The 11,371-nt window shown below is 41.5% G+C and overlaps 1 protein-coding gene across 1 annotated transcript in view; it reads right to left on the bottom strand.

The window, feature by feature from the left end:
- Positions 1 to 901: 901 nt before the first annotated feature.
- The window catches only part of CR1 (complement C3b/C4b receptor 1 (Knops blood group)), a 38,794-nt gene continuing 28,324 nt past the window's right edge, over positions 902 to 11,371 (bottom strand). The window contains exons 45-55 of the mRNA XM_053963715.1: positions 10,490 to 10,867; positions 10,196 to 10,292; positions 9,503 to 9,588; positions 8,942 to 9,151; positions 8,226 to 8,408; positions 7,525 to 7,713; positions 7,236 to 7,427; positions 6,845 to 6,871; positions 6,133 to 6,196; positions 4,551 to 4,648; positions 902 to 2,747 (exon numbers count right to left, since the gene is read on the bottom strand). Coding sequence (XP_053819690.1) covers positions 4,558 to 4,648; positions 6,133 to 6,196; positions 6,845 to 6,871; positions 7,236 to 7,427; positions 7,525 to 7,713; positions 8,226 to 8,408; positions 8,942 to 9,151; positions 9,503 to 9,588; positions 10,196 to 10,292; positions 10,490 to 10,867 — 1,517 coding nt within the window. The 3' untranslated portion in view covers positions 902 to 2,747; positions 4,551 to 4,557. The remainder of the gene's footprint in view (positions 2,748 to 4,550; positions 4,649 to 6,132; positions 6,197 to 6,844; positions 6,872 to 7,235; positions 7,428 to 7,524; positions 7,714 to 8,225; positions 8,409 to 8,941; positions 9,152 to 9,502; positions 9,589 to 10,195; positions 10,293 to 10,489; positions 10,868 to 11,371) is intronic.

Raw genomic sequence — 11,371 nt, 5'->3', positions numbered from 1 at the left:
TGCCCCTGTCACCAGTAGATGGCAACAACACATTTTTATTCCATGCAGCCTTTCCCTTAGCACAGAGTTCACGTCTCTTTAATTATCAGTTCCAGACTCCAAAAGGAAATAATTCATGCAGCACTGAGTTTTAGAAAAACAGCACAGGACTCATGACAATTAGGCCAAATTAATTTGTAGTGTTCAATCAGATTCAAGAATCACAGAGCAGAATCCCAGAATGGTTTGGGTTGGAAGGGAGATTAAAGATCATCCCATTCCTAGAAACTTTGCTTATCCCCTCAATGCTCACTGCAAACCCAAACTCCACAGTGTAAAGTTGTGCAGTCTGGCATCATTTCCATATCAACTCACTCTGAGCATCACAACCACAAACTGCAATGAAATACAGCACATGAAGTTATTTTTTCTGAAAGGCTTCACTCTATCAAGCAGTTGATTCCAGACATGGAAGTTCAGTACATTTCAAGTGTGAAACTCACACAGTTCCTAAATCCACTCTCCTTCACAGGTCACCTAAACCCACCAGAGCTGTATTCCCTAAGGATTGCTTTTGTCATACATTGGACAAAAGGGCCAAAACACCCTCTGGGCTTTGCCTCAAGTGCTCCACCAGAACAGCCCCAAGAAAAACTTCCTCTTCTCCATCAACTTTTCACCAATTTTTTCAGGAGTCAACACTGTAAAATTGTGGAGGTTCTGGGAAATCCTCTGCAATTCTAAAAGGAAAAGGTGCTCAGCAAATTAAAACCCATCCCCTACACTACCACTGAGTAACTCTGTGCACAAACTGCAAACTTCAATCTCAGCAGTTTCTACCTGATATTTGGGACATGACAAATAATCTGGATAACAATGGGAGAAGAGCTGCTCAGCACAATGATGAATGAAAGACAAACACTTACTGCTAAATAATTTAAAATTTTTATTTGGAATTTTACAAATCGTCGCTAATCTTTACATCCAGAAAGAAGAGTAAAAACACGGCCACTTTTTACAGAGATTTCACTTCCCAATTAAGTACAGCCCAGTGTATTTCAGCACATTGCAGATGCCACACAAAGCAAGCTGAGCTCCTGACCAGCACCACACTCAGTCCCAGTCACACATCCCAGTGTTTACAAACAACTCTCAAACCGAGGTATCAGCCAGGCCACAAACAGCAAATCCTTCTGCAGAGCCAAAGCCCCTTTCTAATAACACAGCCTATTATGAACTCCAACAATACGACTGCTGGGATTGTCCCAAAAAGCCCTATAAAGCCCCAAACAGTTCTGTGCCACGCCAAGGATCTGTTGATGACAGGGAGAGCAGTGCCAAGCAGCCACAGACAAGCCAGAGCACTTTCAGTGCTGCCTCAAGCATCTGAAGTGAGGCTATTTGGGTTTTCTGTGAAAATCAGGAGCTGCCTGCATGCTGATAGTGAGATTCATGGAGCTAAAACCTGTTCTAGTTAAGATTTGGGGTTTGCTGAGGAATTAGAAGTAGCAGTGACTCTAAACTAATGGCAAACACCGTGGTGGGGGCTCCTGCAGTCAGAATCTGGACTAAAATATTTGATGAACAAGCAGCAAACAAGAGACCACCACATCTACCAGTGCTCACACAACTGAACTGGTTTGGTTTTCCTTTAACATGGAAAGTGAGTGACAGGGAAAAGCTTCTGCTTCTAAACAGGAATCTGATGCTAAATCCAGCTTTTCAGAGCTTGATTTAACATCCCAGTCTGCAGCCAGAGGTTAGAAATGCGGAATATGTGACTTCAAGTAAAAAAGCAAGGAAGGTGGATCACACAGCACCCACTTCTACTCCTGAAAGCAACAGAAGATCTCCAGAAGTGCCATCAAGGCTCACTAAAATCGAGCACCCTAAGGAACTCCCACTCAGCCACCACTGAGCTCTCAGCAGTTCCTTTAATTAGGGACCTCCTGTCTACAGGCAGGGGATGCCTTTGCTACAGAATCCTTCAGTTTTCAGTTCCAACAAATCCACTGCAGTCTTTGGGAGATTACAGCAAAGAATCAGAAATATATATGGCTTTTTTTCCTTCTTAAAAGCAAAGGAAAAGCTATAAAACTCTGATTTCAAGGCACACTTTAATTCAATATATACACAGCAACCAACTTTGGCAGACAAAGAGGTAGAGTATATAAGATCTTAACTGTGATAGTTTCCAAAAGACATCGCCTTCAATGGCACCAGACTCTTCAGGGGATGAGCAAGAACACATTTCAGAGCACAAAGGAAACGACAGAACCATTTTCACCACCTCTACTGCAAAAAGGGATGGGAAGGACAGCCAGGTTTGAGTGAGCAGAGCTCTACAGGAGTGAGCAGAATATTGGACGTGTTCTGTAAGCAAAGAGGTGGCACTGAAGGCAGCAGCAGCTGGCACTGGCACAGGGACATTGCAGCACTCCCACAGACTCTGGCATGCTACAGGTATTGCCTTTCCCCCAGCTCATGTGCACAGAGGGACACAGAGGGGCCCCAGAAGGCAAAGCAGGATCTGTGTTATCTATATGCACACACACTCTTTATCCTATCAAGCATCTCCTCCTCCAGTTCATCAGCAGAGCAAGACACAGCACAAGGAACTCATGGACAGCCACTCACTGCAAGGGCAATCAGTCTTTGTCCAGCTCTGACAGGGACAGCCCACTGCAAAGTCCCTCCCTCCCCCCAAAAAGGGCAGTCATGCTTTACACATCTTATATTCGGCAGAACTGGGAGTGCTGTCACGTTTCCTACAAACAAAAAAACAAGTCAAATCAGAGGTTTTACATTGCAAGAGGTTTTACATTTACACTGAAAGCACATCCTTAGTTTTGTCATTAAAGCTGCAGGTAAAGTCACAAACTGGGTCATTCTTTAGCCTCTCTTTACCAAACAACTGAGGAGATTGGACTGGGAGATTTTAGCTGGACTGAAGAGATTTTAGCTTCATTCAGCTACTGAACTGTCAGGAATGACCAAGGAGCAGCAGAGCCTTTGATCCAAAGGGATCATTTCAAGTGATGACTGGTATTACCAAAAACTAACCAGGATTCCCATAACTCCACCAGGTGCACCCTGGAATTCATTTTAATTACAATGTGTTGTTTATTATATATTTTCTGACCAAAAATGAAATATTAGTTTGTGTGGGTTTTGATTCTGCAGTCCACTAGCAGCAACTTTACAATACTTAAACATACAAAAATTAAAATTCACAATGACATTCTTATATATATGTCCAAAGTTCTTGAATAAATTCTGTTTTGCTTTAACAAAAAAACCCATCCCATACCAAACCTCAATGCTATTACTCCAAGTCTCTAAGGAGTTCCACATTCCATAAGAAAACCTCCAGAATTACCAGCATTTTGACACACCAGACCAGTAATTTCTCTTACAATGTGAAAAGGTAAGATTGTAATGAAGAATTCTATTCTATCTGCTGGTTCATTTTTTTCTCTCCAAAATAAGCCAAATTAACCCAGAAAACAGATCCTATCTTAATTAGAAACATCTTTCTTCAGAGTGAAGATGATATTCCTTAATCTATACATTATTTTGGAATAAACTCCAAGCTTAATGTTCATATAAAAACTCATCAAAAATACTGAAAATTCACCTGCCCTTTACAAGTGAATAAAATCAAGACTATGCACATGAAAAGACCTTTGCATTAAGCTGGAATAAGAGAACCCATCACCTCCTCAGAATCTGTGCAATGAAGAAAAGCAACAAAACAAAAGAAGATGCCGATTAAAAAAAAAAAACATTTGTAGTTCCAGCTCTGTTGAGATAGCAACGACAAAACACTGGCAAGGAAGAGTCAAAGTGAGCTGCAAAGTTCTGTTCAAACAAGGGTTGAAGAGCCAGATTTTGGAAGAGCTCATCTGACCCTACACAAGTGCAGGAGGAACCCCAACATTCACCACATGCATCTCACTGGAGTGAGCATTAGCTTAAAATACAGGAGAGGACATCAGCTTCAAAGCAAGTGTATTTTCATTCTTTGCAGGGCTACAGAACCCTGAATTTGAGAAAGAAATCACCTTTTCATAAGAAGGTTTCAAAAGATCCTTGTTAGACCTCCATTTATTCTCTTCTAAAAAGCAAAAATGCAGATGAATCAGTAATTGTGAGAAATGTGATCTGGTTTTCTCTGAAGGGATGCACAACTACCTTTAGAGTTTTAGTGCCCAAAGGTGGTTCCAGCTTCTAATTGCAGGGAATTAAACCATTAGCTAAGAAAAGTAACTCACCACTGGGATGGGTGCAGACATTCTTCTGAGTATTGTAGGCAATGTGCTACTCATTCTTCCAACACAGAAATGTGATTTACAATCACTGGAAGCTCTTACTGACACTGCTAAATGGTAATTCTCTATATATTATATCCTGTTCTCCCAAAATGAATGAAAAGTTAAGATATTCTTTCCTACAGGAAGGAAAGGCTCCAAGCTAGATGGATTCCACACTCCTGAAATTCCAAGCAAACCACAACAAAAAAGACACTTAAGCTTCATTGCAAGAAGTCCAAATGAAGTGGAAAGTTATACCTTTTCATCAATTCATTTGTGCAGTTTCTTCCATCTCAGCTGGGACATTAGTTTTTAAAATACAAATTTCCTTGCAACTCTCATCAACTGTGTACGAGCTGAACAGCAGAAAGGGAGAGAGGTCTAATTGAATGTCCCATCCAAGTGCATTTTACACACACAAGAAAGAGAGGCCAAGGAAAGATCTGCTGTCATTTGGAGGCTACAAACCAGCAAGGATCAGGGGCTGGAAGCACCACAGCTCACAAAGGCTCAGCTGCACCAGGAACTCAGAACACTAAGCAGGGAGATGGAGGCTTTCATGAAAGGAGATTAGATCAGGGTTTTTAGACAAGAAAGAGCTTTAACAGTCAGATGTTCACAGAGAGGAAGATGAAGGCAAGCACTAGGCACAATAAGGCTTTTCATGCTGTCAGATATTCAGGAATGTCACAGTCTTTAATTTTTGATGATGCTGCTTTAGATCCCTCCTGCTTTCTATGCCCTGAGAAGTCTCTCTATGGGTGAAGGCAGCAAGTGCTGCCCTGAACTGCCAAGAGCTCTTCTCTGGCCCATCCAGGCTGCAGAATATCCAAATACTGAATAAAAGCAGTGGCTCAAAAGCACCAAATTGCCCAGCAGCACACTCTGGCCCTTGGATTGATACTGCACTGCCTATTTAAAAGACACCAAGGCTAAAACCTCACTGGATATAAACCATCTCCAGGGCTCTCCCAAGTCCTCTGTGTGGGCTTCATTACAAATATGAACCACAGGAATATTCCCTCTGGTTTGCTTCATTTAAAGCATCCCTTCCTTTGTTTCATGCACTCCAGATAAATCCCAACAGATTCTGGAAAAAGACAACACTGTTCTGATGGGATGCTCATCCTGACATTCCTTGTGTACCACCTAACCTGCTCTGGACTGTCAGTGTTTTGCATTTTACAAAATATTTCTCTAACAAAAAGGTTTTTTTCCAGAAGATAAAACCAGACATCACAGCAAAAAGCAATGCACAAAGAGGAATTTAAATCTCCTGTCCCTCCATCAAAAACCACACATAAACCTCAGCTGTTTTGAAGGTAAAGTTTAAAACACCCTACATGTCTCATTAAAAACAGAACACTAATTGCTTATGCACAAATCTAGTATTTTACATTGATTTTGCAAGTCTTTAACATAGGGACACCAACATTGGGGCTGCAAGAAGAGAAGAAAAACCTGAAAACCTTCTGGCAGCACAAGCCCACACAACCAAGACTCCCCCTGGCTTTAGGAGATGAACTGATACGTTTGAAGCAGATGGACAAAATACTTTCCTTGGCAAGTGGACACTGCCAAACACAAGCTTGAGAACAGGGTCTCTCCTCCCTTGAAATTAGTGCAAGTGTTAATTAGCAGCTTAGCTGAACAGCAGATCCAAAACCAAAGTTAAATTCATGGTTAGGCTTTGGCTTCCCTCAGCTGCTGGGAGGAGCTCACACAAAATCAGACATTTGAAAAAGAAAGGGCACAAAAGCTCAAGAAACTTAAACAACAGCACAGCTTTGGCTCAGTCATTTGGGAATTTGCAGTATTAATAAAAAGAAAGCTTACTCACCCATTCTGTGAGAAGAATTTCTTGTAGATGCAGAAGGCTGCCCCGACAAGCACAACTACAAACGCTTTAGGAAGAATTAAAGTGGAAACAAAAAAGCTCCTTAGAGTGATAAAGATCATCTCCAGCTCACAAAAAAGCAACAAAAATTTTGCAGAAATAGCCTTGTTTTCATCTACATGTCTATGCCACCTCTAACGCCCCCAAAAAAACCCCACAACCCAACTTATTTATGGAATGAGCCGTGTAAATTAAATATTTGATTCTTCAAGATAGAAGAACCAGTGACCACCAAGATGGCAAAACCCCAGCAGCTCAGAAACTAAAACAGGAATGACAAGGCCCCAGCGTTACTTTTTACAAGTTTATACAAATGTGGATAACAAAAGCAAGGACAGAGGATGGGCTGAACACTTCTGTTCACTGGCAGAATTATTTACTCACACCCCCAGTAAACCCAAGCTCTGAAATTTATCCAAGTGGCCAAGCTGTTGCAAACTGCCTTTGAAATGTGACCTCTCCACATGAGAAAATACACATTTCACACTAAATTAAACTATAACAGCTAAGCAATCTTTTTTTGAATCATGCAGCTTTAACTAGAACTCCAAAATCACCCTGTTGCAGTCACAGGTGATTGGAATAAAAAATGGACTTTCACATAAAAAAATATTATTTGTATTGTATTTTTTTTAAGGTTTTAGAAAATACTTACCACAGATGATGGCTATAATATATCCACCTAAAACCAGAAGAAATCAGTATCACAAGAGGAACACAGGTGCTTCTTAGTCCAACATTATTATAAAAATATTCACAGAGCTATTTCAAGAGGAACACAGGTGCTTCTTACTCAAACATCATTATAAAAATATTCACAGAGCTATTTCAAGTCAAGCACTTCTATCAACACAATCTTTGAAGCAGACTAATTTAAATAATAATATTTAACTTAGAATATGAATATTTTAATTAATCTTAACAAACCCCATTTTTCACATCAAAATAAAGAAGGAAGCTGCAATAAATTCTTTCTCCTGAATATAAAAGGACTGTTCTCTCAGCTGTATTTTCATCCCAGTGGAGTTTTTGCAGCCTGTACTTACTGAGCTGGCAGGTTGGCACTGCAGGCACCCACTGGTTGTGTCCAATGTACTGAATGCGAGCCTCCCCATGCAGGGTGTACCCCGTGTAACATTCAATGGTAATGAAATCCCCCACAGAGTAGGAAGGTTTTTGTCCATCTGTCACTGTCCCAAAACTTATGACTGGTGTGGAACCAGAACCTTCAGTCTCACCTGGAAAGAAAAAAGCCGGGGCGGGAAAAAAAATTAAAATGTTTTACTACATCAGATGTTTAAAACTTGTCACTCTGATTTTAGCAATTTTACTCACAGGCACAGTGCTGTAAAGCACCCCAGGAGCTCTGTTCTTGACAGGTCACTGTCACCTCTGCAGAGCCATCAGGGAAGGAGCAGCCAGCATTGCACCTGATCTGGACAGACTCTCCTTTTCCATAGGCAGGTTTGCCTGGAAGCAGGACCCCATTGGGGATCTCCGGGGCAGGACACACATCTGCAGTAACTAATACAGGAATTTCAAACAAGTTTAGTGAGAATAAAGTTTCTTTCATAACTCTGTAACTCATCCCACAAACACAAGCTGCCTTCATGTAAGAAAAATAGCTCAGCACATGTCAGAAGTTTAACTTTACCCCAATTTTAAGTACAAATATTCCCCCTAGAAAACATAAACATTGCTGTAGGTATTCATTAAGGTAATACAATCCTATGATGTGGCAGCTCAGAAATCCTTACTGGTTCATTATTCCTCTGAGCTCTATAATAATTTCTAGAAAGTAGGAGCTGAAGAGCTGCATAAAAAAAATACACACAATGATGTCAACTGCTCCAGAAGGATACCACAGCTTTCCTCACTGTGTATTCTCCTAGTTCTCTGTATCAAGTATTTCCTCCTGTATTCCACATCTTTTCTCCTGCCTTCACCCATGAAATCACTAGAACACCGGGATGCTCTATTTTAGCTAAAACACTTTCAACACACAAGAGAAAAGGGAATCTTAGAGAAAGTCTTACTTTTCTCACAAGTTGGTTTTGGAGGAACCCAGATGCTATTTTCTTCACAGGTAATCACCATTTCTCCAACCATGAAATAGCCTTGATTACACTCAAACACAACCGAGTCCTTGTATCTGTAGGGATGTCCAAATCCGGATATTTTTCTCCCATTTTCAACTCTAGGTTCTTCACATTTGACCACTGAAAGAGGCGAACCATTTGTTAACACAAACATTTGTTACCAAATGAAAACAAAGCTTGGAAACGTCTGTTAACACAAACATTGCACCAAACACAACATCCTTTTCCCTACGTGCCAATTTCCTCAAGGTGTTTTGGAGAAACTTTGTAAAAACATTGCTTCCTGCACTTCCATAGTGGCTGTGCTTTTAGGAACAGGATTCTTCCTCAGCTTTTTACAAGTCCTATTCCAGCCCCCACATCCTTGCCCTTGACACAATTTTTCTGCAGGCTTTGTGGTCTCCCAGTTCCTTCACTTTGGCTTTGTCACTTCTACCAACAAGACACTCAACCAGGTATTTTTCAAGCTTTAACTTAAATTTTAGTCATATTCTGTGTCCTAATCCATCAATATCCACCACGCTGATGTAATCTCCACTAAAACTGTACCAAACTTTGTAGCAGAGCATTCCTAGAGGCAAAGTCCATTCTCCCCAGCCCGCTTCCAAGGAAAGGGACAGGCACTGTAATAAAGAATGAAAAATCCCAACAACCTTGACATTTTGGAGGTGGCCCACTCCAGACTCCGTTCTTTGAGTGCTCATCAGCTGTGCAGTGAATCGTGTCTGGGCCAATGAGGGAGAAGGGATCACTGCCCACGGGGACATCCCGACACCTGTAGGTCACTGAGCTCTGGTACACGTAGCTGGATCTTTCCTCGTAGTCCCCGTTGGCTATTTTGGGAGGTGCCTCACAAGGGATTTCTGTAAATAAAGCACAAAAATTGGTCAAATTGGTTTTGCTCTGTTAGCTGGTTCATCTCAAAGAGCAAGCCTTGATGTTCCAGTTGTTTCATTGAAAATCTGACACAGCCACTCGAAGTCACGCTACAGAACCTCAGCTTCAACGAGAGGCTGATTTTAGTGAGATAATTACCACAAAACTGACATTTTTCAGTGGTCATTCCTCAGGCACATCCCAATTAGTTAGGAAAAAAAAAATCACAGCGGTTTTCCCATCACTTTTTTGTACTGGAAAGTTGGTGGCACAGCTCTTTGTAAATTAACTACCCCCACCCCCCAACAGAAAATCAAACACAGCAGTAATTTTCTTACTTTCACAGTAAGGCAGACGTCCACTCCAGCCAACATCTCCATTCATGATATCACAGGAAATCTTTTCCTTACCCTGTAATCTGTATCTAGACAGGTAAAAATTTTGAAGAAGTGAAATTTAAATTTCTCATTTCTGCAACAAGCACCAAAAAAATCATCTCTTATCAATAATTCTGTTCTGTGATTACAGGGACATAACACAGCAAGGTTTTGTTGTAATGAGAACAGAATCTTGTTTGTTTTGCTGAGAGTCCCACTTTGAAAACAAAACAGATAAAGAGACATCACTAAGGAACTGTGGAAGTCCTACCATTTTCAGAAATACCCTCTAATATTAAAGTCCTAAAATTACTAATACTCAAAGAAAAGGAAAAAAAACCTCCTTAGTGTTGTTGACTTAATTATCAATAATGAAGCATTATAAATATATATCTACTTCTTCTGCCACAGGAGCATTAAGAGAAGTCACCAGAGGTAACACTGCAGTTCTGCAGAATCTCACAAAAAAGCTTAGGATTGATGCAAAGAGTAATTAAACCAGGAATCAAATTAAATTTAGCTGTAATTTCGTTTGCTACAGGTAGAATTCAGATTTCAGGTCAGAACTGGAATAGAAAATTTGGCTTTGGTTCAAACCTGGTGTAAACATAAAAAAAAAAGAAAAGGAATCATTAATTTCACCAAAACACTTACCCTTCATTACAATAAAATGTCAAAATTGAACCAAATGTAAAATCTGTTCCATCAAAACGACCATTTTCCAAGTCTCCTGGGTACTTGCAACTTCTCGCTGGGGGAAGGGGAAAAAAAAAAGAAAATTAAAAAAATCTACATTTTTGTAGTTACATACAAAGACAAAATCTTTGACACTTATTGCTCTTACCCACACCAGAGTTTTCCAAGCTTCATTTAAAATATGGCAAAACCCTAATTCAAAACCCTAACTTCAGTAAATATCAGGGAGAAAAAAGGGGTACAAAAAATTACCTGTACAGAACGCGCCTTTGGGCGACCACTGCAAGTCATCACCACATGTCCAGTTCAGTGACATCCCTTGAACCCTCTTGTATCCCGGCCGGCAGGTGAAGGAGATTATGGCCCCAGGTGGAAAATTCTGTTCTTCCCTGAAGGGCTGGTCGAGCTCTGCGTACTGCAGCCGATCTGGCTTGGGACACGTGTCTGGGAGAGGAAGGAAAAAGCAACACAGCACCTCAGCAACAAGAAGAGAAACACACTGAGGTGTAACAGCACAGCAGGCAGAGTAATTCAAGAGCTTTTTAAGGATATATTTAAGTCGTTCCCTATTTTTTAATTTAGGTTTTAACCGCATCCAGCGTCCAGCTCCACACACATAGAGGGCACGTTACTCATTGTTTCCTCAAGTTCTTTAGTCATTCTACCCAGACAATGCACTTCCTTCCAGATCCTATTTTCAGATTTTTGCCTCTTTGCCTTTCTTTTTTTTTTTGTAGTTAAACACACGACTTCGCTCACTGTACACCCATTTCTTTTGCTGCATGAAAAACAAACAAGCCAGCCCCACTCACAGAGCGCATTGTCCTTTCTTAAGGAAAAAGGAAAGCGGGTCTCAGGGACAGAAAGCGGAGTTTAAAACCAGCTCCGAGGCCCGGCTGGACAGAGGTCCAGCGGCAGGTGTGGGACGGGACGCGCTTTGAGGCGCCCCCCACACACAGAGTGTCACAGCGCTGCGACTGAAACCCGCCCAAACCCCCGCGCTCGCACCACCGCCCTGCAGCCATTTCCTCCCTGCCTCCCTCGCCCCCCGGGCAGGCCCCGAGGGCACCCTCAGCACCGCGGAGCGGGGAGCAGGGCCCGATCCCGACCCCCACCGCGACCCCGACCGCTCCT

This window comes from Vidua chalybeata, chromosome 24, assembly GCF_026979565.1.
Source record: "Vidua chalybeata isolate OUT-0048 chromosome 24, bVidCha1 merged haplotype, whole genome shotgun sequence".
Classification (NCBI taxonomy): Eukaryota; Metazoa; Chordata; class Aves; order Passeriformes; family Viduidae; genus Vidua; species Vidua chalybeata.
The sequence above is the reverse complement of the archived record's forward strand: the minus strand, read 5'-3'. Positions and strand labels throughout refer to the sequence as shown.